Source organism: Chaetodon auriga, chromosome 18 (genome assembly GCF_051107435.1).
Source record: "Chaetodon auriga isolate fChaAug3 chromosome 18, fChaAug3.hap1, whole genome shotgun sequence".
NCBI classification, from domain to species: domain Eukaryota; kingdom Metazoa; phylum Chordata; class Actinopteri; order Chaetodontiformes; family Chaetodontidae; genus Chaetodon; species Chaetodon auriga.
The window spans coordinates 19,056,020-19,082,566 of NC_135091.1; the positions used below are offsets into that span (position 1 = coordinate 19,056,020).

General features: G+C 43.4%; 2 protein-coding genes and 2 non-coding genes across 5 annotated transcripts; 3 read left to right on the forward strand and 1 right to left on the reverse strand.

Moving 5' to 3' along the window:
* Positions 1-96: 96 nt before the first annotated feature.
* trnav-aac (transfer RNA valine (anticodon AAC)) lies at positions 97-169 on the forward strand. Its single transcript has one exon. It is a non-coding gene; the product is annotated as a tRNA-Val (tRNA).
* Positions 170-555: 386 nt separating this feature from the next.
* Positions 556-627, reverse strand: trnad-guc (transfer RNA aspartic acid (anticodon GUC)). Its single transcript has one exon. It is a non-coding gene; the product is annotated as a tRNA-Asp (tRNA).
* Positions 628-1,410: 783 nt separating this feature from the next.
* Positions 1,411-5,747, forward strand: rpl7l1 (ribosomal protein L7-like 1). The gene is made up of 6 exons (XM_076757042.1): positions 1,411-1,475; positions 2,019-2,127; positions 2,327-2,490; positions 3,361-3,498; positions 3,600-3,709; positions 4,907-5,747. Exons 1-6 carry the CDS (start codon positions 1,462-1,464, stop codon positions 5,113-5,115), a joined length of 744 nt encoding a protein of 247 aa, XP_076613157.1. The 5' UTR covers positions 1,411-1,461; the 3' UTR covers positions 5,116-5,747.
* Positions 5,748-5,916: 169 nt separating this feature from the next.
* Positions 5,917-26,547, forward strand: slc5a6a (solute carrier family 5 member 6a). Of its 2 annotated transcripts, XM_076756680.1 has the most exons (18): positions 5,917-6,090; positions 13,383-13,494; positions 15,620-15,857; positions 16,017-16,238; positions 16,663-16,728; positions 17,445-17,496; positions 17,638-17,705; positions 17,954-18,108; positions 18,242-18,382; positions 18,595-18,724; positions 18,831-18,919; positions 19,731-19,843; positions 19,952-20,019; positions 20,198-20,284; positions 20,480-20,664; positions 20,827-20,930; positions 21,665-21,786; positions 21,880-25,652. In XM_076756680.1, the coding sequence occupies exons 3-18, from the start codon at positions 15,732-15,734 to the stop codon at positions 22,078-22,080; spliced, it is 1,929 nt and encodes a 642-aa protein (XP_076612795.1). In that variant the 5' UTR covers positions 5,917-6,090; positions 13,383-13,494; positions 15,620-15,731; the 3' UTR covers positions 22,081-25,652. The 2 variants fall into 2 exon arrangements, with proteins under 2 accessions (XP_076612795.1, XP_076612796.1); XM_076756681.1 differs by lacking the exons at positions 5,917-6,090; positions 13,383-13,494; positions 21,880-25,652 and adding an exon at positions 26,342-26,547 and having other exon boundaries at positions 15,626-15,857.

Genomic DNA, 26,547 nt, shown 5'->3' on the forward strand with positions numbered 1-26,547 from the left:
TGAACAGGTCCTTAAAACGAAAAAAATAACATCTAATACAGAGGGGTTCGTGGTCTGCTTCCGGTTGTGTATGTGCCCCATTTCAAATCAGACATCGTTTCCGTAGTGTAGTGGTTATCACGTTCGCCTAACACGCGAAAGGTCCCCGGTTCGAGACCGGGCGGAAACAATGTGTTTCTGTATTTGCCGTGAATCGGAAATAGTACTTAACGTGCGTTGGATCCTGGGGATGACTCGCGGGAACACCGCCATGCTACAGGCGGTGCACCTTTTGGCAGCAAGGCTCTCTAGGACAGGGGAACCAGGTTATCATCCCCAGCCATGTCATCTGTCCAGTTGCACCGGACATGGCTGCAGTTCTGGGGAAATTCAAATATGGAAAGTATGGAAATGGGCAGAAACACTGTCCTATACTTTTTATTGTGAGTATTTAAAATTAAGCCCTATGGCAAATTGTTAGACAGTGCTGTAAGTTATAGCACACTACTCATGGTAGCGCTGAGGTGCAGCTGCTTGTTCACTTGCAGATGTTGGTTAGCTTTTGAAAAAGGAAATCTCCCCGTCGGGGAATCGAACCCCGGTCTTCCGCGTGACAGGCGGAGATACTGTCCACTATACTAACGAGGATTGATGCGAAACGTAGCAGACAGAGAGCTTTAAGAACTCACGGCGTCCCATACACGGAAACTCTTTGGTGAGCAGAGACGCATTTGTCTTTAGAGACAGGCCTATGAGAGTTTGCTAAACCCATAAGCGAACAGTTAATGCGTTTATCAGGAAAATGTAAATCGAAAAACACCAAATTTGGACATACGTGGTTTACGCTGGTGAGGTATAAAAATTGTATTTTGAGAAGTAAATAATGACTAAAGCTGTCAGACAAGTGTGGTGGAGTAAAAAGTATAATGTTTGCCTCTGAGATGTAGTGACCTAGAAGCTTAAAGATGCATAAAATGGAAACACTCAAGTAAAGTACAAGTACCTCGAACTTGTACTTTTGTACAGCACTTGAATAAACGTGCTTCAAAGACACATTCCACCAGTGTACAAATACGTATACTGTGTTAATAAACAGTAAATAGTTGAATAAGAAAGATAATAAGGTCACTGGGCATGAGCAGTATCTATATACTTCTACGTTACATACAAAATGGTAAAATATATATCTTCACCTTATTAAAATAATAATTGCTTAGTCATTTTTCGACAAAAATGTTGGGTTTTCATTTTGTTTTGTTTTGTTTTTGCCTAAATCATCCGTTTATGCTGCCCACATCTGGTAAAAGTTTTCTGAAAAACTTGAAAAAACATGACTTATGAGATTATTTTAATAAGGTGACGATATGTGTTATTTACCGCTAGATGGCAGTGATGTGCCTGTACGGCGTCCAGTCTGCCGAGAATAAAGCATGATGAGTGTGACGTCATCTCCAAGCGACCGTTTAGTTTTTCGATTTCACCATGGCCGAAGCTGAGTAAGTATTATTACTATTATCTAAGTCCATCCGTTCGTTATTTGCGTGCAGTTGTATGGCATCGTCTCTGCCTAAGAAATAGGAATGTTGCTAATTCGGGCAAGATTTATATTGAGAGGGTTGATGGTTAGAAAAGGCAGCTTCTAGAGGGTTTAATTTCACACGGGGGCGAGTTAACATTACCGAGAGATGGCCGCAACATAACTAGCGTAATGTTTTGTCGATACTTGGAACTAATTGTGTGTCATTGAAATGGTACGCATGTAGCTGATAGCCTCTGTGCCATGTGTGCTTTTTGGGGACATTTTGACACATGAAATTAGTAAGTTAAGCTGTCAGCAACTAAGTTACCACCAGCAAAGTGAAAAGCTGAAAATGCCTGTAGCTAACTCCGTGTGTTTGGACAGAGATGACGGCTTGTTTTCCAACATGTCTTTTACAGTTTAAGAAGGTAGAAGAGTAAACAGCTGTCACTGGCTTGTCATTTCATGTTTCTCAAGCGTGCCTCGGTCTGTTTGTGTATGCGTATGTTTCTGTTATCAGGTCAAAAAAAGTGATCAAGTTAGTTCCTGAGTATCTCCTGAAAAAGAGGAAAGCGTATCAGGCCATCAAAGCCACACAAGCCAAGCTCGCACTGCTTGAGAAGAGAAAGGTGAGTGATGATGCTGTATGGTTTCTTCAGTAAGATGCTCAGACGTCAGATCGGTGAAGGCATTAGAACTATGCTGTGGTGAATGTCTGACTAACTAAATGTAGCCTTGGTGCAAAATATGCACATACCACAGACCATGCACATACTACTCATGTTTCCATACTGCTGTATAATTATGTGTATGTCTATGTTCTTCCAGGTATCGAAAGGTAAAGCGTTAAAGTTCAAGCGTTTGGAAGACTTCTTGAAAGACAGTCACAAGAGGCACCGTGATGAAACGCGGATCCAGAGATCTGAGCACAGGCCCCCTGCCCCTCTGCCTCCTGCGAAGAACAGGCTAGCCTTCGCCGTCCGCATCAGAGAGTAAGTGCTTTCACTCAGACGGGGTTTAAATACAATTCTTCACTCCAATCATGGTCACGCAAACCGGTACACTACTATGAAATTTATGAAACACTGAAAGCGATTGTTTTGCTTTTTTCTATTTGTCTTCGCTGAATGACTAAAACTGGTTTCTTTGGAGCTTCAACATTTTTACCACATGGAAGATTTCAGTGACATCAGTTTGATCGATATGTTGACAGTTTGGGCAGTTTTAATGTACATGTCCTGTTCTTTGGTTAGGTACTTATGAACTAGTCAGTCTTAGACAAAATCAGTAGTGCGTACGCCCAAGGCTAAATTTAAAGTACAAAGGCATACAGGAGGTTTTAACAGCAGACTTTGAAGTTCAGTTTCATGGATTTCAGAGTGTTAATAGTGAGTGGTAAAGGGGCCATTAGTTAGGACTGTATTGCCTTTTCCATGGCTATTTTCTTTGAGGTGTCAAATGTGTTTTTCTACCTCCTGTGGATATTGATTTTCCTGACTTCCCTCCAGAAAGAAGTGTTACTGAAAGGAAGCAAGATTAATTTCAGCTTGTTTTTAACTTTGGTTTAATGAAGAACTTAAGATCTTCCCAAGGATGATCTTACTGTTTGCAGGACTAAAACTTGTCAAGGTCACATCACAGAGTCTGTGATGGAAAGTACCCACTTTATTACTTGAGTGACATATGCACTCTCAACTCACTCTGCAAGATGTGATGTTACAAGAGATGCAAAATCAGATCTTGTTTATTGCAGTGAATGGAAATTCAGCTGTGGTTGTGTATTTCCGTGTTATTAAAAACCCAAACGTGCGTAATCACACAGCGTTCTGCTTTGGTAAACATGGATGATCCTCTCCTGTTAGGATTAAAGGTGTCAGTCCCAAAGTGATGAAGGTGATCCAGATGTTGAGACTGAGGAAGATCTTCAGCGGGGCCTTCGTCAAAATCAACAAGACCTCTGTGGCCATGATGAAGGTGGTGGAGCCTTATGTGGCCTGGGGGTGAGTAACGGGTGACTGAAGCTGGTGACTTCGAAGTGGAGCTTGGATTCAGCTTGTTGTTTTCTTGCATGTTATTAATGCATGTTAATGTTTCCCAACAGATTTCCCAACTTGAAGTCTGTCCGTGAGCTCATTCTGAAGAGAGGACAGACCAGGATAGGCAGGAGGAGAGTTCCTCTGACAGACAACACCTTCATTGAGCAGCACATGGGTAGGTCTTTACTTTAAGCACCACAGAATGACAGCAGGACACACCACCAACACTCACTCAGTCATCAAATAATGAACGTGTATTTGTTGATTATAAAGTCATGTCTGAGTGCAATCAACTGAGTAGTTATTCAGATTAAATGAAAAAGGAAAAAAAAATCTATATACTTACTGATGATAAACTTTGTATCACACCTGTCAGAGAAGAATTGCACAATTGCAAGTGCTTCACCTAGAAAATTAACTATACCACATGTGAATGTTATGACACCAAGATCTACAATTTTAAAAGCTCAAAACAACGTAATGCAATGGTGTTCAAGGAGAAAGGACATGGAGGACGTGAAGAGTTATTGTACACCTTCTGACAGTCTGTTTAAACTGTGCTTGGGTCTGTCTTTAGAAATAAGACACTGAAACACTTTGTTCCCGTCGTTTTGACTTAAGAGGATGTACAAACCCAGATTGTGTAAATAATACAGGTGGTGCAGAGTGTTTTCTTACAATGACACTTTCATCGGGTTGTGACAGTTTACATGTTTTATACTGGACAGTTTGAACTTTCTGACCATCAGTATGAATGACTTTTTCTAATGCCTCCATGCTGGCGACAGCTGTTGCCAGAGGCATTATGTTTTCGGGTTTTCCGGCTCTTCTGCTGTACATACGTACATACAGACGTCCCATTGTTGTGAACACAGTAGCTCAGGAACACCTTGAGGGAACTTCTTCAGATTTGCCTCAATATTCACTTGGACTCAAGGATGAACTAATTAGATTTTTGTAGTCACACACATTTTTGGCCGTAACTCAAGAATTCATATGCAAATTCTGACAATATTTCACACAAAGATCTCATAGGATAAAATGGAGAAGTCACATTTTGTATTCAAAAAGTCCTCTGTGCGCCTCTGGACAACTAGTCTCTGAGTGAAGAGGGCATGTTTCTCACTGGAAATGACTGAATGTGGGATGTGATTGTCTACAGAATAGACTATTTGCTGTGTGCACATTTACTGGAAAGTTTTATTGGTATGGAAACAACAAAGACCATGACTGACTTTTCCAAATCCCTGATGTGTTGTCATCCAGAACTTATGCTTGTCACACTTGATTTTTTTCCTGTCTGGTCTCGTTTACACTCTGCTGCCATCCATAAAATCTTTCTCACACCATCCTCCCCCACCTTCTTTCTCAGGTAAACATGGCATCATCTGTTTGGAGGACCTGATTCACGAGATCTACTCAGTTGGCAGGGGCTTCCGGGCTGCCAACAACTTCCTGTTGCCTTTCAAGCTGTCAGTGGCTCGTCACGCTGCCAGAGATAAAGCCGGGCTCCTGAAGGACCTGGGAAACCCTGGATTCCGTGGTACAGACATTAACTCTATCATCAGACAACTGAACTGAGGAGAAACTGAGGAAGATGGACACGGAGCAGCAACTTCAAGGATGCTTTATTTCTTGAGGAGCAAATGTCAAGGATGACAAAATATTTAATATTTTTTGTTTCTCTGGCAGAGAGGCTTGTGGGTTTCACCCAGTCACACTTAATATACATTTATTTGTACACCCATTCTCTGGTTACACTTACTGGGAGACATCAGAGGGACCTGAAGTGGACAACCTTACTTCATCCATGATGTTTTTTATTTTGCACTCATGTTTGACAAAGGACATTATGTAGTGCCCCCAAACACGGACTGATGGTGCTCTTTGAAAATGTAACAGCATTCTGAATAACTTGTGAATGGTAAAATAGCATCTGTTAAAGAGTCCTCAGTTGCTACATGTGATATTCCTCAGGTTATCAGAGGGATGAATCAATACTTGCTACATATGCAAGGACAATAACTGAATGATGAGCACAGGCTGTGTGCCAACACATATTGCATTCGGTAGTTTTCAGTGTGAAAAGATATAAGTCAGAAAAATATGTTCAACACTGATTCATTCGTTGATTTGTGATTCACTGTTAATACTGTTTGTTCTTACAATAAAAAAATGATTCAGTACTTTTGCAATGATAACGAATATATTTGACACATCATGAGAGCCTGACTTAAAAATAATAACAATAATAATAATTGTGTAAAAACGTGACACCGATGTAACTCTCCCCTGGTGATACACTGGTGTCACTATTAATTCAGTGAGACACATGAGTCACCAGCCGGAGGAGGGGAGAGATGTGGCAACCTATGCAGCTGCGCTTTTACGAATGCGCACTGGGAGCAATGGAGGCTGGCGTCGTGAACGCTTCATGAATGTCGCTGATGTGTTCCCTGAACGCAACGTGAACGCGTGTCATTGGTCAGATGGATACAGTGGAGGAGATTCCAGGCAAAATGTACTCACATTTGCTTCCGACGGGGAAGAGAACAGGTAAGAACCTGATAACCGTGTGTGTCTGTGTTATGCGGGGTGAGTGAGGCGTACTGTCATCAGACCAACCAAATCAATCAGCAGCGATTAATCACTGATGACGGGTTTTCCTGCCTCCAGCGCAGCGGAGGTTGCAGGCTGCCGTCATGATGAACGCTGAAACGAGTCCTTCGCCTCTGGATGTCATCCTGTTTCACAACTCAGATTATTCCAGCAGTTACACGGCTTCCATGCTCTCGAGTCACCTTCAGTGGCTTCAGAATTTAATTCCGTTTCATTTTCGTCCTAATGGAAAACTTGTGCTCTCAAACCAATGCACTACTAATTAAATTTATTTCAGACCGCCACAGGACGTGTTGTGCTGCTTTCAAAAAATGTCGGAAAGGTCGGAATTCGAAGGATTTGCGAAATGTGACGGATGAGGGCTCAAAGCGTGTGATGTGTCAAATAATGGCCAAACCGATTCAGTGACAATAACCGTAAAACCGCAGTATAGTGACTTGCGTGTTGATGTGAATACTTTCTTTTCTACCTGACATAGGCTAATAACAGGCTTTAAACGAAACCACCAACACTTCACACCAATACACACTTACTACAGGGACTGTGGGCATACTTAAAACCAAAACGACTCAAACCACGCAGGTGTGGTAACGTTACGTCGAACACAGCAGTTATAGTTTACGAGGAACACGTGAACATAGCACCCACCTAGTGTCAAGGAGAATGGGCGGTCTGTCAGCGGCTGACCGCGTTAATAGTCGGCACCGATGTGATGTACCGAGGCTTCAGTATATTGGCAGCGACCGGTGGTCAAAGGTAAGCCTCTTTTGTTTATTACCAAATAATAACGAATGAGCATTAAAACACTTTTGGTGCGTGTCGTCGTCATTGAGGATATCAGTTTCGCGCCGACTCACGCGGTAGCAGAGGAAAGTTTGACGGACCATGTGGGCGCATGGTGACATATCAGCCAGGTTTGTAAGCCGGTTCTTTCTTGCGCTCGTTTCTTTAGGCTGAGAGTAAATAATGTGTACATTTGCTAATGTGTCTGAACGGCTGGTTAACGTGACGTTAGCAAACGTAAGGCAGTTCGGCTAGCTCAAACACCAGGCAGCTGAAATGAATGACTGTTCGGAATTAGCCAAATCGGCAGCACGTCTGTGTTCACGTTTTACACTGGAATACGAACATGTTCCTAAATTAAACGGCCAACACATGACTACACACGCAGTGCAAGGCTAGGGAGCTTGGCTTGTGATTATGTGGGGGGTTGTCGTCTGACCTTTCAGCCAAACAGACATTCAGTGAGTTCGCTGGCGTTAGTTCACGTTAATCCTTTCCGTGTCTCTTGTTAAGCTAATATTTACTTGTTGCTTTGAACGAGGCTGTTGAAACTGAATCCCACGAGATGCTAATTGACGCGCAGCCTTCAGGACTGACGAGCCTGACAGACGAGTATACAACATTGTTGTATATGATAATGATTGATAACCCCGTGTGAAATATTTACCACAAGACTGTTAGAATTGTGCAAACGTGCTTTTGTAGGTGTTAAAATGAACTAATCAATAACGTCAGCACTGAAAACAAATGAGTATTTCCGGGCCCCTCATTACGACGAGCACCGTTTGTCATCAATACATAGCAAAGGTTTGGGATGCCATCACATGTCAGTGACTTTTCTGCAGTTTACACCATGATAATTGGTATTTCTTTTTATCTTTATGATTGTATTGCAGATAATGTTGTAAATCAATGACCAAAACTGCTTTATGGCAACATTTGATTTTTACAGGCACTGGATGCATTTGGTGGCTGTCAGGTGATGGAGTGACGCAGGTGGATTGAAATGTGAAGTCACTACTTTTGGTTGCCAAATGTGGTTGAGCAAATTTACTGATTCACATACTTCCACCTCCCCTGGCGTGACTGTGGGTTTGTGTGAAATCTTTCAGAGCATCTGAAGCTGAACCTCCCAGTTATCAACTATGAGCAACATCTTCTGCAGGCTAAAGATTACACAGAAACCTCAACCAGATGCCATTCTCCTTTGTTATCTGATGTTGTCAACAATTATCACAAAAGACTTAAGTGCAACGGCCTGTGCGTTTCTCCATTCACAACACTGCCTTTAGATCTGATGATAGCACATCAGTTGTGGTGATTTTATATTTAACTTCTCACTTGCTCTCTATCTTTGCAGCTTATGAAAACAATTTGTGATGCTACGTTTCTCACCTATGTGGTGTCGGTAGTTATTTCACAGAGCAGGCCAGGGTTCAGCTGAAGGCTTAATGATTACTCAAATTATTGGCCTTTTGGGTCGCTGAGATACAAGCGGAGCTGTAGCCCCTGCTGCACAAATTCCAAAGAGGATGACTGTCAACCTGCTGTGCCTGAGAGTGAGCATGCAGAGTGTGCACACATGTTATATGTAGTTGGTAAAATGCATGGGGATCAACCCACAGGACCTGTTTCATTCTGACAAATCAGCTTTTTCAGCAAGCATGGTTCAGTTCATGCCAAAACACTTAAGTTAGTCTTCATCTTTGAGGTATTTTCTCTTGTAAACTGAATGGTCTGTGTCGATGCTCGTGCCGCCTCCCAAATGCTAGTGATGAGTCCATTTCACACTCAAAAAAATAAACATGAGATTAATGCTTGGTTGAAAGTATTTTCACACTCTGTTTTTAGTTTTAAAAGAGGAAAGACTCCAAGGATAAACAACTGGTTGGTTTGGTAAATGCACATCTGGTTAACCACCCCACCTCCATTAAACAGCAGTGCACAGCTGCTTCCCTGAGCTCTTCTGTGCAAACGTCCGGGATGGCACGCAGTGGATGACAACGTCTCGAACAGAGCTAACAACCTTTATACCTAAAGTATCTTTTTAGCCAAGCTGGCAGCATGGGATGGCAGTGTCAGTCTGTCCACTGCTTTATTCTAGAGGGAAATCTTTCATCTACCAGATTAGTTTGCACAAAATTTTGTTGTCCCCAGACAGTGTGTCCTGACTTTGTCGATCCCCCGACTTCTCCCCAGCTCATGATTTCGAGTTAAATATCTCAATAACTATTGGATGGATTGCTGTGAAATTTATTTCAAATATTGAATTGTCCACCTCAGGATAAATTCTTATAACTGTGGAGATCCCCTGAGTTTTACTCTAGCACCACAGCGCCATCATCAGGTCAGAGTGTCCTTGGGTTTATGACCATATACCAACAAAACTAACATTCCCCTCAGTCTCAGCTGTACTTGTGCTTGACACTGAAACAGCAAACTGTTAATTTAATGGATTAATGTCTTTATTTTTTCAGTATGCTAAGCTAAGATGTCAAACATGGTGACAGTACATTAGCAAGCTGACATTAGCATGTAGGTCAAAGCTCTGCAGAGCCCAGGTCCCGTCTTACAGAGCTGCTAGCTCGGCTATAGACCTGTATATTTTAATATGTGATATAAGTGTGAATGAAATATATGAATGACATTTGGAAAGGACACATTGCACTGAATTTTATCAAACTGACCTTGTAAAACCCAGAGATGAGATGAAACTGCTGTTTTCATTATGAAAAGGCACACTGACTGACACAAAATGAGACTGATTCCTGTATCCTCCTATCAAGGACAATATGAAGACATCTGCTAGTATTTGTCAGGTTCCCACCTTTCATCCCTGAGAATATTCTGTTTACTACTCACACTGTGATCAGTGTTTGATGTGGTTGTCTGATGAGGAGAATGAAAATGTGTGGTTTGCCTTGAATCACTCTGATAAAGCGCAGGTCTGATTCAGCGCTCTGACCTCTGCAGCTGCAGACCTTCCCATGCTCCACCTGCTCTCACCATCAAACAGCAGCTCTTCTATTTTCCACCATTTACACACAAGATGGGGGTGTGGGGATAAAAGCGCCAGCGCCACCAGCTCAGCTCAAACTACCCCATGTAATGTACAATCATTGTCCCTCTGTTGCCAGGCAACCACAGCCTCCCTGACCTCCTTGTGTGGTGTCTGTTTTGTGATGCTCATGACACCACCACCACTCCCTAACGCACATGCACACAGGGAGTTGGACCAAAACACAAGCAGCTGAGGCGTCATGATATTGTTGGATTTGGGAGATAAATGAGCCTGTTTTGCACACTCTGAGGACACGTCACACATACGCTAAATTAGAGAAATACGTGAGCAAATTCACATCTTGTGTGGAGTTCAACTTTTAGTGAACTTTGATGTGAATTTCACGTCAGCAGGCCATAGTCATTTGCTTGCATTTGTGCATGTGTGATGGTACACTTACGGTGGAAAGATCCAGTGAAATAGGCCAGCTCGTGCAGAAGCAAATCGCTAGCTGTGAGCTATGTTCCCTTGTATCGAGCATTCCTAAGTATTGTATATTGCAGCAAGCCATTAGCTGTGCACTGTTCAGACTGGAGTAGGCTTTGGGGCTACTGTTAAGTATCCTGTTGGAGAAAGCATGAAGTCAGTGCCTCAGGCCCACACATCATTACACCACACAGCCAAGCTGAACATGTTTTTTTTTTTTTTTTCTTTCATCTAAAATGTATCTACAGTTATGAGTGTCCTATTCCCATACCGTGTCATGTTGTATGGGAATAGCTGACATTTTAAGAGACTGTAGGCACAGTAAGGCTATACATGACGGAGTCTGTGCCTTAAAGGTCAGCTCAATTGGGCGAAGCTGCTCTGAGGTCTGGCCGTGGGAGAGCGCCGTCCATGGTCGTGAGGGCAAATCCAGTTTGCATTTTATGAAATGAGGCTGATTCTTTGCAGACATTCACACCGCCCTGTCAGCTTTGCCTGACAGGATTTCAGTCCGTGTTATAATGGGGGAAAGAGGTGAAAACTTTGAAAGGAACAAACATTACAAAACAACCTGGGCAGGAACGGCCTGCCAATCACGCGTGCTCTGCCAAATACAAGCGGTTGAGTCATTAAAGACCAGGCAGAGATGGCAGTTATCTCTGACTTCACTGTGAATGATTATCGAAATAACTTTACTGTTATTTTAGCCTGGTTTGGTATTTTTATAGTACTACAGCTACATTACTTTGTCTACATTATACAGGGATGTGTGTTTAACCTAATAGCTTACCTAAGTTTGCTTTGGTTGTCATTAAGTGACGGTGTCTGTTTGAAATGGGTGAACTTTGTTTCATGCCATTGGTTTGCCTTGTCATTTTCAAGCAGACTATAAGTTATATATAAGTCAAGTTTTAAAGCATTTTGTGTCCTCAGACTCCTGCTGCACACTCAAGGTGTACTGTAGTGACATGAAGTGTCCCACACCGTAACCACACAGGCACATGTCAGTTTGGCATTTTAAGTAGCTTTACCTTACTAATTTTCCATTTCCCACACTGTGAAGCTGCTGGACCTCTTTTCTTTTCAGCACCAGAGGGATTTTAATCCAGTGCTCTTTGTAACTTGGCAGATTTTCATGCATTTTTTTTTTTTTTTTTTACTCTGATGTTGCCCATTTTGGTGTGGCATCACGGGGGTTTTATTGTTGCTGCCCAGCAGTGCAACAAAGGGCTGTCAACTCCAATCCTGTAACTCTCAGTGGGAGCAAAGCTTTCTGTGAGACAGCAGACCAAGGTGTCCACTATACATAGGCCTAACTAACAAGCACTGCAGCAAACGTTAATTCTGCTAAATACTTTTCTTAGCATGCTTTGAACTGCAGCACATAGCATCTACAGAAGACTGGTGTAGTAGCAGTGGCTTGTCATAATGAGTTAGCTTCCCTCTGAATTGACACATTCTGTGTAGTTACAGAGCTGCATTCTATCTGTTGAAACATCCATGTGATGGACACGTTTGCACTTGTGCCTGTTCCCAACCAGTCATACTCAGGTAGTTTAGAGATTATAAGCAATAATGATAAGAATGGGATTTAATAGCATCACATGTCCCGGCCAGTCCTTGATCAAACCGGCACCAGTATCACACAGACAGGCCTGTCACTTCAGAACACTGCTGACGTTTGATGAACACACATACAAACATAACCTCACACACTCCATCTCACACATCAAATCCTCACAGTTGTTCTTTGGTTACCACAGAGACAAAGTTTACTGACCCAAAAGGGCAACAGCCAAGCACTCTAGCCAGAGCAAGCTGCACCCAATGCCCAAATCTTTTTCCTCTTGTTTTTGAAACAGTTGGCCTTCTCTGCCATTTACAGCTGCCAGAGTGTGAAGATGGCTGATGAAGGGCCTTACTGAACAACAGCTCAACAGTTGGCTGTGTGAAAGTCGTTCTTGTGTGAGAGCAAAGCTTTAATCTCTTGTGGTCCTGGGTCTCCCTGACATTCCAGCACATGGCCCTCTGAAGAACAAGCGTGTTTAACTTGAAATGCATCAAACACATACACACACACACACACACACTGGCCATTATGCACAAATCGTTCAGCTTGAGACAATCATCATTTGAGAAATCATTTGGGAGCTGGAACTCCCATAATGAAATTCTAAGCTGTTTTTGAGTGGCACTTTGTCATCGTTTGTACATTATGGGCTTCTGCTCTAGCTCAGATGACACTGACCATTCACTGCAAAGTCCCTGGTGTGAGTCTGCACAGGGACCTTTGTTGGATTTCTGTCTCACTTGTTCCCGTCGTCCAGGCAAAAAATGCCCCTCAAAACACTTAGAATAGTTGTATTTACGTTATTATGTCAAAGTTATGCACAGCCCTTTTCCCATCCTTTGCGTTACCTGTGTTTTTGTAATCCTCTGCTGCTGCCCACCTCCCCATCATTTCTTTTCCTTTCCACTTACCTTGCTGCTCAAAGCTCTCCTCTCCTCATTCCTTTAGCCCGCCTCTCCTTTTCACCTCATTTCACTCTCCCAGCTCTCTGCAGTCAGCTGACCCTTTGCTCTTCCCCATCATAAGTAGAGTCGGAGTCGTCAGCACAACACACCGACAGAGAAGATGGACTTGTGTGTCATGGCATTTGACAGGTCTTTTCAGATTCAGCACGGCGAGGAGCTCAAAAACTTGTCTTCAGTTTTGACAACAAAAACATGCCCCCTAAAGCGAAAACTGTAAAAGAACACGCTCATGTATATCTTGTAAAAATATAGCGAGGGATTGGGTTTTGTTTGGCTGAAATGATCTGTACCCAAAGAAAAGAAACAGCAGTGTTTGGAAAACATTGCGCAGGTTTCGGATCAGTTGTAACAATATTGTGCTGGGTCCTTTTTCTTTTGCGTGTTCGGTAAATGATTTTGCTGAATTTCTCCTCTGCCTCCACAGTGACTGTGATTGGAGGTTGTGACAAAGATACTCCCCTCCCGTGAGCCTTAAGTGTGTGGCCAGTGTGTGTCAGCCAGCCAGCAGCAGCAGCAGCCTGAGCTCAGTAGGCACAGTAAGTCCTTTGCTGTTTTTGTTCTTGTTTTCCGACTTAGGAATTGCATTTTGTAATTATCAGGTTGTTTTGTCCAGCTGTGACTCACACACAGACATAACACAGCGCTCACTGTGGCTGTTGAAAGTAGATTGGGAATGTAAAATGTGTGTTTTTGTTGAGTATGCAGGTGACTGGGTGCATATGTGTGTAACTGTGAAGGAAAGGGTAAATGTGCATTCCTGTTTCTCATTTAAACTGTGTCTTTACTGCAGGACAGAAACCTGCTGTGAAGCTGCTGTTTTACTGGGATGGTGTTATTTCAGATGTAGAACATTCAATAGTTTTTTTAAGCTAGAAGCAAAAAATGATGTGACTTTTAAAACACTTGCGCTAATGCCTTAGTTTTGAATTTGTTCTGTTTTTTGACAAAAGATTAGTGCGGCTTTTTATTTTGGACTGTGTGGTCATTGTGCCCTGACACACATCTTATCCTCACACTTGACTGTTCTGTGTGTGTGCATTTAAAGTAATGTGCAACAGTTTACAGATACGACAAAGTCCCTGCTGACTGGTTGCAGCAGCATCAAAATCAGACTTGTTTCAGATTAGATATACTTTTGGACTACAGAAGCGGAGTCACTGCTATATTTGCTCACATTCTTTGGGCCTTTCATGCAGCCATTCTGTTTCTTGTTGCCCTCTTCTTCTCGTACACCTCACTTCATCTGTCTCATCTCTATTGCAATTCATTTTCTTTTTTTTCCTGATGTCTTCAGTGTTTTTTGATTTTTCATTATTATTATTATTATTATTATTATGAAAATGTGCTTAATTAACACCTTAATACTTGGACAGCAGGTGCTGCCATTAAGAGTGCATGAAAAGTTGTTGGCATGTGAGCACAGAAGCCAAAATAGAAGGCTACAGGGACTAAGCTGCTGGGGGTGGAGACCAAGCCTGAATGTCAACAATTTCAGAATCACTGTATACTGTTTGAAAAAATATCTTAATAATACCAAAGTTTTATGTAATTTGATAGTGTTCTGTTTTAAAATCAGTTCAAACACATTGGAACATGTTGGGTAGAGTTGAGAGCACCTGAGCTCATCTGACAGCGCTGCAGGATAACATCAGGCCAAACCAGTTTGGAAATCACCAGACAGACTTACAATTCCAGTACGATATCAACTTTGTGTAAATCATGTTTTGAATTAAAAAGTGAAGGATCTCTGATTGCAATGAACGTTATATTTCAGACCTTCTATGTCTCCGTCCTCCTGTAGCTCTTCTTAGACCCCGTTTATACGAAGACGATTGCGAATGAAAACGACAAAATATTTTATCGGAAGTGCCTTTCGTTTACACGGCGACGGCGCCGTCGAGGTCTGAAACCGCAAAAATCTGAAGACGCCTTCCAGAGTGCAGAGTTTTGAAGACGACTCGGGTTGCGTCTCCGTCTAAACGGCAAGAAGCGCAAAACCACGTCGCGTCACGTCGCATAGCAACTACACCTAACACCTTACGTCACACTCAACGCGCCAAGCCAGTAAAACAACAACAAACAATATGTCTGACTACGTGGATCCCACCGATGTTCAAGCTGTGCTAGCAGCTGTAGTCAACATACAAGAGTCATTTCAACAATTGTATAGAATGTATACGGATACTATAGGACACTATACTATACTATGGACAACTTTGCGAATGCTCGCGGACATACTGCCGCTCTATCACAGTACCACCTAGCGGCCTGGCATGCATATCCAATCGAATTCGCCCACTTTTGCGTCTTCGTATAAACAAACAATTCCTGCTGAGAACGCTCGTCTAAACGCGGATAAAAAATTGAAGACGTCACGCCACTTTTGCGTCTTCTGTTTTCCCCATGCACCACGTAGCACCACCGTGGTGTGACTCTACTGCAATAAACACAATGCTCTTGAAACAGTTTTATTACTGGTGCAGTAATAATAATAAAACCTGTGTCCATAAAAAGTTCTGATCTAGATAAAAAACCTATTACTGTTGTTGCGGTGTTTGTTACAAAACACACTTTATCTTATTGAGACAAGATGGAGTGATGCTGCTGCTGCCTGCCGCTGCACCACCTTCTCACTGCCTCTGCTTGTTTTTCTTCCTCCAGCTCTCAGTGAGCCTCCTTATGGGTGAAGTGCTCTCTTTAAGGTCGTGATCAGCCCCAGACGCCGTGCTTCCAACCGCCTTCACCCCGACCCCTCCCCACATCCAGCGTCATCATGGGGGAGGTCGTCCAAATGCACTTCACCACGGTGGACTACGTCATCTTCGCTCTGCTGCTGGTGGCCTCGGCTGGCATCGGCCTCTTTTACGCCTTCTCCGGCGGGCGCCAGCGCACAACACAGGTAGGCTGAAAAAGATTTATTTTCCATTTCTCTCCCGACAGTTACTCTGAATCTAGACCTACTGCAGGGACAATTTCAAGCTTTCGTCCCTCACGAAATTGGAATTTCTAGCGTCTTTTAGAAATGTCTGACACTGGCCTTTTTTTTTTTTTGTTCCAGGAGTTCCTGATGGCTGACCGCTCCATGAGCTGCCTGCCTGTGTCTCTGTCCCTGCTGGCCACTTTCCAGTCAGCTGTAGCCATCCTGGGTGCTCCGTCTGAGGTGTACACCTTTGGGACTCAGTACTGGTTCTTGGGATGCTCCTACTTCTTGGGCCTTCTCATCCCAGCTCACGTGTTCATACCAGTCTTCTACAGACTGCGGCTGTCCAGCGCCTATGAGGTACACACACATGACAGGACTGTAGCAGATCATTTGGTGGATTTATGGCCTGTTGTAAATGTATTTTCTCTGTCATTCCTTAACTGTGATGTCCTCTTTTCTCTGTCTACCCGTTTTTCTGTTTTACACCCTGCCAACACTTCTCCTGTTTTTCCCAGCTTTGTCTGTCTCCAATATGATCTCAGAGCTTATGTCCTCTTATCTGCTCATCCTTGACATGTTGATGTTCAACAAGAAGTAATGTCCTGTCTCAAGGGTCTTTATCTACAGGCAGGTTTTCTTTTCATGTGGATCTAAAGTGATCCAGAGATTAAGCATCCACAGCACTGACCGTGTATCACACAAAGACTCTGAGATGATATTTTAATCAGCCTTTTGAGTTTGTTTATTTTATGTTTTTTGTGACGTTCTCTGCCCTCAACAGTATCTGGAGCTGCGCTTTAACAAGACGGTTCGCATATGTGGGACTGTGACCTTCATCTTTCAGATGGTATCTTTATCATACTTTCTTTGTACGCTTGCTTTTGTCAGCACTTGTTTGGCTCAGGCATCTAATTGCTGCTAATCTTACCTAAATGGCTACTTAGTGAAGACATGAATCATTTGAGCTATTCATCAGCTCCAAGTGTCACCAGTTATTTGATTAGAAATCAAGAAAAAGTTTTTGTCCGTGGAGAGTCACGCTTAGATGTGAAACAGCTGTTGATCATTTAGAAATAATACAGCAAAGAATGCCAATCAGCCAATTATAGGACGGCCTGACTACTGAAACTGAAAATGTCACACTGACTCTTGTAAAGTTTCTATTGCAGTGTGTATTTCCTTTATGAGGTTGACAGCATCTGTACTTCCATCAGTAAAAAAATCAACAGTGTGCAGTCATGCCATGAATTGATGACATGACAAAAACAAATCAATAAAGAAGTAAATTCCCCAAAATGAGCCCATAGGTGTGTGTGAACAGTGACCCATGGTGGGTTGCTCAAAGTTTAACTGTGCAGATGGTTGTATTACTGAACTGTGTGTAGGTCACATGTATTTTCTGAGCATGCCGACCCCTCTGAATTCACAGAATGCTTTACAGCAGGGCATAGTCTGACACGTGTCAGTCAGCTAGCTCCAAAACATGACCTCTGAGTTCAGCTCTGATTCTGTGACTCGTCCTGTCCTGCAATGTTTTTTTGTTTTTTTTTTTCTTTTGTGCAGATCATTTACATGGGGGTGGTCCTGTATGCTCCGGCCTTGGCACTCAATGCAGGTAAACGGCGTGTATTTTGCAACACACCATATTTTACTCCACCATGAAACAGTTACAGATATACAGCACGTGTTCTAGCTGTGTAATGTTCACCTGTGTAATTGAGTAACCCGATAATGGTCTCGTTTCATTCGCTTGCAGTGACAGGATTTGACCTGTGGGGGGCAGTGCTGGCCATGGGATTAGTGTGCACTTTATATACGACTCTGGTGAGTCCCTAAATCTTTTCCCAAGCCCGGTGTTAACTTCATCAAAGTCAACTATTTTTCTACAACAACATATAAATAAGTAAATGGAAGTTAATCTATTCAAACAGAAACTAATATATTTGTGTTTGTTGTTGTTGTTGTTGTTGTTGTCAGTGTGTGACGGCTCTGATCCATGCAGACCACGACAGGTAGTTTTTAATATTGATCATTATGGAATTTAAAGAGAATCCACTGCTCCTGTGTCCCAGGGGGGTCTGAAGGCCGTGATGTGGACCGATGTGTTCCAGACGGTGGTGATGTTTGCGGGCCAGCTGGCGGTCATCGTGGTGGGCGCCAGTCAGGCGGGGGGCATAGCAGAGGTGTGGAGGATAGCAGTCAACGGTAGCCGCATTGCCGGACTAGAGTGAGTAGTCAGCATACTTGAAGTGCAGTAGAATTAAGTTTTCTTCATCACATTTACATGTTGTGTTTATGAAAGTATGGCCAAAGACTCAATATTCAAACATTCAGATTGTATTCACTCTCTGCCTGTGCAGCCTGAACCCCGACCCTCTGGAGCGCCACACCTTCTGGACTCTGGGTGTGGGGGGGATCTTCCTGATGTTGGCTCTGTACGGGGTCAACCAGGCCCAGGTCCAGAGATACCTCAGTTCACGCACTGAGAAAGAGGCCATCATGTGAGTACCACCAGTGGCTCACAACATGCATGGCTAAGCCTTGCTGGTTTATGATGTCATTTATGTAGAGCTATGCATGATGCAGGTCACGTTAGGTCAAAGACTTCAAGTTGAGCTGCACCTGTCATCTTAAAAACAGACTGTTTATACTAAGTGCTGTCTTAGTTCTCAAGTATTCAGTGTTTATGTTGTGACGTGCCATGTCCTTCCAGGTCCTGCTACGTGGTGTTCCCATGCCAGCAGATTGTCTTGAGCTTAGGCTGTCTGATGGGTCTGGTCATGTTTGCTCGCTATGGAGAGGACAGCCCTCTGGACAAGGGCTACGTCCAAACTAATGACCAGGTAAACACTCATTTGCCTTCATGATTTGCCAAATTGTAGTGAAGAGACAGTGTTTTTGTTGTTCTTGGGTCTGGAGGTACATCCTAATGCTGCTGTGTTTGTGCAGATGGTGTTGTACTTTGTGATGGATGTGTTCAAGGATCTGCCCGGGCTCGCAGGACTGTTTGTGGCCTGTCTCTTCAGTGGAGCTCTCAGGTAAATAACCCAGGAAAACAGACTTTTTAAGTAAAGGATCATCCACTGCTGAGTGGCTTGCTTGCTGCCGGTTGTGTCAGCAAGGCACCAGGTAGTTTGTTACAAGCCAGGTTTATAAAACAATAAAGCTGATTCACAAGCTGCGATACAGTCCTTGAACTTCTACCTGTTTTTTCATTGCTTTTTGTTGCTGGTTGTTTAGTTCATCCGAGTATTTTATAATCTCTTGCTTCATTCCAATAGAATAAACCCAGGCAATTTATGTGCTTAGTATCAAAGCCTCAGAGCTGTTCTGCCCTACAAAGGCAGAGAGCAGTGAACACCTGCAGGAGCAGTGAAGCTGAGAGAAAAGGGTTGGAAGTTCTCAGGCTGGCCAGTAAACTAAAAAAAAACAGATGGGTTGTAGTGATTTCATTTTGTCTTTTTAGGCAGATTTTTTTTTTTTTTTTTGTCAACAGACCCCACGCAGTACCTAAAAAATGCAAATAGTGCACTCTGCTATCTCACAAGCCAGCTTTCACTCCCCCTCTTACTTTCAAGTGAACAGTCTTTCTATGGCAGAGAGTGCCACAGAAGTACACAGCCAAAGTATGCATACAGTGTTTTTTTTTTATTATTTATTTTAGTTACTGCACATTATAAAGGCTCTCATAGAAGTTTCGTTTCATTCAGCTCTTTGCTAATTTTCCTGCACTTCCCAACTACAGCATCCGTACACTGTCCTGAAAGGCCTCTGCTGAGCGGACAGCCGTGTAACGTGCTCTAAAGTCCCAGTCATTCCTTCACTCCCATTTTCTCTGTCCTCCTGCAGCACCATCTCATCAGCCTTTAACTCCCTCGCAACAGTAACCATGGAGGACCTGATTAAACCTCATTTTCCAAACATGTCTGAAGCTAAAGCCACGCTGCTGTCCAAGGGACTTGGTAAGACGAGCGGTTTAATTGTTCTTCTTCCTCAGTAAATGTTGCGCATGGGGGGTAAGTTTGCAGATGTGAACAGTAAACATCTCTCTTTCATCTGCTTGTCCACAGCTTTGTCCTATGGCCTGGTGTGTCTGGCTATGGCCTACCTCGCCTCTCTAATGGGATCTGTGCTGCAGGTAACGGAATATTCACAGTCTGAGTTACACACAAAAATGCGTCTTTGAAAGACTTATTTAGGAAAAAAATCACCGGCAGTGTTTTTGTTGCTGTTATGCAGCCGGACAGTACAGTTAAAGCACAGACGTTATGAGCACCTGAACAAAGCGTCACGCTCTCTGTCCTCTACGCCCTCAGGCAGCCTTCAGCATCTTCGGGATGGTGGGTGGTCCTCTGCTGGGCCTCTTCTGTCTGGGAATGTTCTTCCCTTGGGCAAATCCAATAGTGAGTCCTTTAATTTGTGATGTTATTCTGTCTCCATTCTCGTTTGCGTTTGTCTGGATATGCTAACATGTAAATGATAATACAGGCATGGCAATAACACAGTCTCAGCATTTCACATCACACTGGCGTGAGTCACACAGTCACACACGACTACACGTTTGGTGTTGCAGCTGTTCTCCTCTGTTACCTCCTCAGGGTGCAGTGGTCGGGTTAGTCGCAGGCCTCGCCATGGCCTTCTGGGTCGGCATTGGCAGCTTTGTGATGCGCATGTCTGGTCCCGCCCCATTGCCACCACTCAACAGCACTGCTCTGCCCCTGTTTGACAACATGACCACCACTGTCATGACTACGCTGGCCACCGCCGCCACAGCCAAGCCGAGGTAACGCCTGAATCCCAAGAACTGATCCTATAGGTGCTGTATGCACTGGCTCCGTTACTTTCACCGAACACAGATACGCTACAGATGTTGAATCACACGACAGCCGATCATGAAAAAAAGAATCGGTCTAACGCTGCTTTGTCTTTGATCTTCTGTCTTCAGGCCGACGGGGCTGGATGCGCTCTACTCGTTGTCCTACATGTGGTACAGTGCTCACAACTCAGCCACTGTGGTGGTGGTGGGTCTGATCGTCAGCCTGCTCACAGGTACACAAACTTTTCACATCAGCTTCATAACCAACCATATCACCTGATCACCAATGACCCGATTGCCACTGCAACATCTGGATTTACATCACACTACAAGTCATGAAAATTCCATCTGCAGTGAGTCACGTTAATGAATGAATCAGAAAGTCCTATAAACAGTGTTGGAACCACAGGTCATGTCCAGTTTATTTAGGGCTGCCAGTAGTCAGAATATCATTTTCATGTCAGTTATGCATGTAGACAGCAGGCCAGACTGCGATAAAGACACAAGTGCACACATATTATGGTCGTGGAGTGAGCAGCTCTCATTCTAATCCTGCTTGAGTATCTCATTTGTTTAATATTGGCAAGAACTTGGCAGGCTTGCTCACTGAGGGCTTCCCAGGCTGAGATTTAGTTAGCTTGGCATAAATCAGTACATTAAAATGTGAACAGATTCTCAGATTAGCATCATTTGTAGAACACACACATCCTGATATTATACGTACAGTAGCCAGTCTGTAGTTGGTCTTCATGTGATTTTCCACTGGAGTGTGTCATCCTGGTTTATTGTGGTTATTTCATTTTGTCCATAAGAGGGCAAACCAACACAACAAGAGACATACTACTTGTACATCGTTTCAGCATAAACATGTCTTTCAACAGATCTACATACGACACATCACAAAATAAACCAAATATTATCCGCTCAATAAACTGCGGTACTTTCCATGTGTCTGTGCACATGTCAGGACCTATGAAGGAGAAGGAGCTGACCCCCGGCACGGTGTTTCCTGTCCTGGGCACGCTGCTCTTCTTTCTGCCCGAGCGCTACAGAGAGAAGCTCTGCTGCGTCACTCCTCTGGCTCAGAAGGTAACCTCCCACAGCGTTTCCACTCTGTCCTCTGTGTGTTTTCCTCTTTGGTTCACTGTAGCCTGAGCTTTCAATGTTATCCTTGTTGACCAGCCCAAACTAACCAACGCGCAGCCTTATCAGATGGCCCAGAAAGACACCAACGGAGCGGCTTACTGCAAAGAGGACACAGTCACAGAGGACAAAGAGACAGAGAGTGACAGAGCACAAACAGAGGAGGAGGACCTGGAAACGAGGATCGTTCTGCCCTCGTGCCAGCTGTCGGATCACACGGTTCAGGAGACGGCCTTGTGATCGGTTTTGCCCTCCTCCTACTAACACGCACACATAGACACTTTGACCCTCAGCCACTGTACCGTCAGCTTCCTTGTGGGGAAGTGCAAAAAGACAGATCATAGATGTGAAGTCCATCAGTAAGTACGATGTCCTGAAGGTCTGCAGCACCAGGTTTGGGTATTGTTGTTTTACAATGACAAAATCAGTTGAATCTTATTTGAGAAAAGGCTTATGGACTTTTTTGCGTGGGGAAGGGGTGTTTCATTGGTACCTGCTTCTCTCAAAGAAACACTGGAAATCATAACTTTTGCCAGACTGGAACTGAGCATCGAGAGCCCGAACGGCAACAATCAAAGAAAAAATGAATCAGTTGATCTCCATTAGTGACAGTAAGCCACCCCCCCGATGCACTCACAGGCTCTGGGTTTGTCCTGTGCTTTGACGTTAGCATGAGTAGCTCTCATGCACGCTGAGCTACTGTGACTGGATCCAGTCATTCTGTTTAACAAGAGTCAGGTAGTTAATAGATACAAGATGTAAAATGTGTTATTTTTGTAGGGGAAGAACCACAAAATCCCAGACTATGTATAAGAGAATATAAAAGAAAAGAGACTGCAGTTTAATGGAAGGCAGGACGGGTCTGTGCTGCTGTGACAGTGTCGTGTCTTCACACGGCCGTGGTTTAATACTAATAGTCGCCCGCTAGCTGCTACTACACGCAGCGTGTTGAGATGAGAGCAGAGGCAGCATCTGATAGTCTCGGTTAAATTCAGTGGAGCACAGTAAATCCTTAACTACCTTCACCATGTTCCTACCAACAGTACATGAGGAGATATCAGTCCACTCAGTGTGCACTGCTGCTGTCTCCACATGCACGCTCTGTTTGTTCCCACAGAGGCAGCGAACATCATCCACTGGGTCCTGCCCTTTAAGGGCTCGTGTACAGACAATGTGCAACAATCCCCTCACGAGTCGCCGTCGTTCACTCATTCACTACTCCCTGTATGATGCACACTCATGAATTCACTTTGAAGTTAGCAGTGGATCAGATTGTGGCCACTCTGGAGTCGTCGTTTTGCGTCCTCGCTGACAGGTGTGTCACACAGCTGCTCAGTTCACATCCCTAAGATCCCAGGTAACACATTCCGGGATTGTTAGCGTGAAGTATTATTTTTGTTCCATTGTTGGAGTTTTGAAGGGTACTATGTAGTATGTCCTTTTAGAATATGAAGACATGCAATTGCAGACAGTAAGTATGGTGCACTGTATCGTAAATGAGGTGTGATTTTGGACGCAGCCTCTGTGTGCTGTTGGATTAAACTCACAATGGTACAGAGAGACCACACATAGAGCCCCTGGCAAAGATGTCCATATGATTTTGAGGTGAGAGGATCTCGCCAGAAATAAGTTTGCCTGTTCCATCATGGAAATGTTGGTCATGCAAAAGCCCATGAAGTCATGAAGTGCCTCACTGACCGACGGTCCTCCGATGAGCTGGTACTGTGTGGGATGCGGTTTTCATGAGCTTTATGTTTTACAGTGCAAACGTCTCAGCTCTGTAAACATGGAGCCCACTCTGGTTCATGGGTTTACCTCAGCCCCCCCGTCTCATATGACTGCCCTGACTGAAGCACAGCACTGCTCTGAATCACGTAGCGACGCCTTTGAGATGGACCCATGTATGTTCCATTCGGCAGAAACTTGATATATTCGAGGGTAAAGACGATTGTGTCATCTCCGGTAATTTCGTACTGTAAACATCTTTGTAAGTGCCCGTCTTTTTATTTTATTTTTCTCTTTAAATCCAGATTGTCGTCAGTGCCAGTTTGTGACTGATTTCAGTGATAGCGTGTAGTTTGAATATTCTCGTCATTGTCGTGATTTTTGGAATCAGAATTCTTGACCATCATCATTTTAGCATGTGAAGTCATCCATCGTCATTGTGGAAGGAGAGAGGTGTGTGTGTTCAGTGTTTTGAGTCGGTATGGTCGGACCCCCTGGCCATGTTCTGCCCACATCAAGTGCAGTTAACACACGTTACCTGCATCCCATTTCAACAGACAGTAACTGCTGTGTCAGCATGCGATGTCACATGCTGATAGCTGAGACACGCGTGTCTCAGTTGCCTTACATCGTCCTGTTTAGATTAGGTTGCAGTTGTATTTTAAGTACACGCCAGACAATCAAGGTGAGCCAGTTTAGCAGCAGGAGAGAAGCAGCTTAGTGAGTCTCCTCGATTTGAAAAGGATTACGCAGTCTCGAGACCAGTAGATCCCCCGTTTGATGGAATGTTGAGCCCTTTTAGACCCACGTAAGCACCAGTCCATAGCAGAGCCACCGTGTGTACCGTCATCCTGATACTCAGAGATACCTCGATTTATCCAAAGCATATAGAATACGAATTTAGTTTTTGTTTGTTTGGTTTTTTTTACCAACAGAAGATATGTTTGAGATCATATTTGTATATTTTTGTAATTTCACATAAAGCCTGAGCACATTTCAGGAGCTGAAATGTGGAATTCTATATGCAAGAACCATTAAATGTTTTGGTTTTCTTTAATTGTGAATGTACACCAGCCTCCACAGTCACAGTGTTTCAAAACATTTGAATGGTTCCAAGAGTTTTTGAGAGACTTTAAAATCACATTTGACAATGTGTACTTTATTTATGATTGCATAGTACTGAATCCTTCTCCTTTATACCTGAAATTACTTGAAGTGTGTGCCTGTAATGTTACCTTAATGATATACAGATGTACCCTCACATTATGAAGAGGGTTTATGTAATTCAAGTGCTGGCGTATTATTGCTGTCAAAGATGTCCTTCTTAAACCCAGACTGGGTGAGCACTGTGACACCAATGAACAGGAACACACCTTTATAAAGCACAAGGATGTCAGTGTTCAGTAGTCCTGCTACTGAAGCCATCTGACTGTAGCCATCAGCTGGTGGAATCAGCTTAGACACAGTGTTCGTGAAAGAAGTGTGTGTCCACAAGTCCGTGCTGATTCTGCTGATTCGTGGCCTTTGACAGTGAATCAGTGGAGAAGACGGTTTGTGAGAGAAAAGCACTGCGCTTAGTAATTTCCAGCAACAATAAATATTGTTTGAAACAATATTTATTATATCTGTTCTCCCATCCGCAAGAATTCTGCCTGTTATGCATTCCAAAACAGAAACAACCCCACAAGCACTGAAGTCGAAGTGACTCCTCTGCTTTGGCCGTGCCTTCATTTTGTGATTTATTTATTTTGAAATCGTATCCTGATGTAGTTTTCATATTATGGTCCAGGTCCAGGATATTGACACAAGTATGAGCTCAGTCCCAAACGTCTGTCCAGGAGTGCCCAAAGCCACATTTCTGAATGAATAAATGAACCCTGTGTCACATGATGTGATGATGTAACCTGTCGTGTTGATGGAGGTAGCATGAGCCCGGTAAGTGGCACATGCACCCTGAACGGAGCGAAAAGCTAAACTGACTGCATTTGAATCTGTTGACATGTTTCACTGTTGTTGGATGTATGACCATTAGATTTCTAAGTTCGATGTACTTGAATTCAGATCTTATTAATAAAAATTAGGATGATAACAAATTCGATAACATGTCAGTCTTGTGTGTTGACTGGAAAAAAAAAAACCTGCCACCTGCTTCTCTGCCGCCTCAGGGGGTAGATGTTCATACCTCCTCCCGGCAGCTAAAGGGGCTGTTTGAATGCAAGTTGTCGCTCTTTAAATAGATGCTTAGAGGTTTCTTAAGTGCTTTGTTCTCTGCAGCTCTGCTTTCAGCCAGCGTGGTTAATTTCTAGAATTCTTTTCAGTCTGACAATACTGAAAATGTACACCACTAACCCATTACTCAGCATTATGTTCATGCCATAATATCATGAAAGAGGTTCAAGGAATCATTTCGATAATAACTCTAAATGATGATGTAAGTCAGCTTATTGGATTCATTGTGTTTGCAGGACGTACAGTGGTAAGTTTAAAGGATACACTTCTACTGCAAAGCTGACTGAAATTATACTACATAACAAGGTCAAAGGTCAAGAGAGGAACATGTACTAAAATGCTGATAATTAGCATTTTCAAGGGAAAACTGATATGTTACATTAAGACTTAAAGGAGGGGTCCTTGCAGAGGTGTTTTAGTATTGTTTTTACTGAAAAAGCAGGGCTGGTGGTCTCATTGTGATTACACCAAGGTTTCAGAATGAATTGATATGAACACACTGGTGGTTAAAGTGAAAGAATAATTGTTTGAATCCTCTGCTGCTCAGGCTGGGACATCTGGAAACGCTGGTCCTCAGTTGGATGTTTTGAGACACCAGGATCTTCCTCCTCAGTCAGTGACTGTCTGATCCCTCAGGAGAGTCTTATCATAGACTTTGCTCTTCTCACCCCCCCACCACCCCCACATGTAACCCCTGCTGGGCACGACTGACTGCACCTCTGCTGGTCCATTCTACATAATATATAGTGGCTG

Bases quoted from the DNA above. Each gene is read 5' to 3' on its own strand.
- rpl7l1 (XM_076757042.1), top strand. The intron at 2,491-3,360 runs GTAAGTGCTTTC...CTCTCCTGTTAG, and splicing joins TTCGCCGTCCGCATCAGAGA to GATTAAAGGTGTCAGTCCCA. The intron at 3,710-4,906 runs GTAGGTCTTTAC...CTTCTTTCTCAG, and splicing joins CTTCATTGAGCAGCACATGG to GTAAACATGGCATCATCTGT.
- slc5a6a (XM_076756680.1), top strand. From the start codon at position 15,732: ATGGGGGAGGTCGTCCAAATGCACTTCACCACGGTGGACTACGTCATC. The intron at 20,020-20,197 runs GTAACGGAATAT...CTACGCCCTCAG, and splicing joins TAATGGGATCTGTGCTGCAG to GCAGCCTTCAGCATCTTCGG. The intron at 20,665-20,826 runs GTAACGCCTGAA...TTCTGTCTTCAG, and splicing joins GCCGCCACAGCCAAGCCGAG to GCCGACGGGGCTGGATGCGC.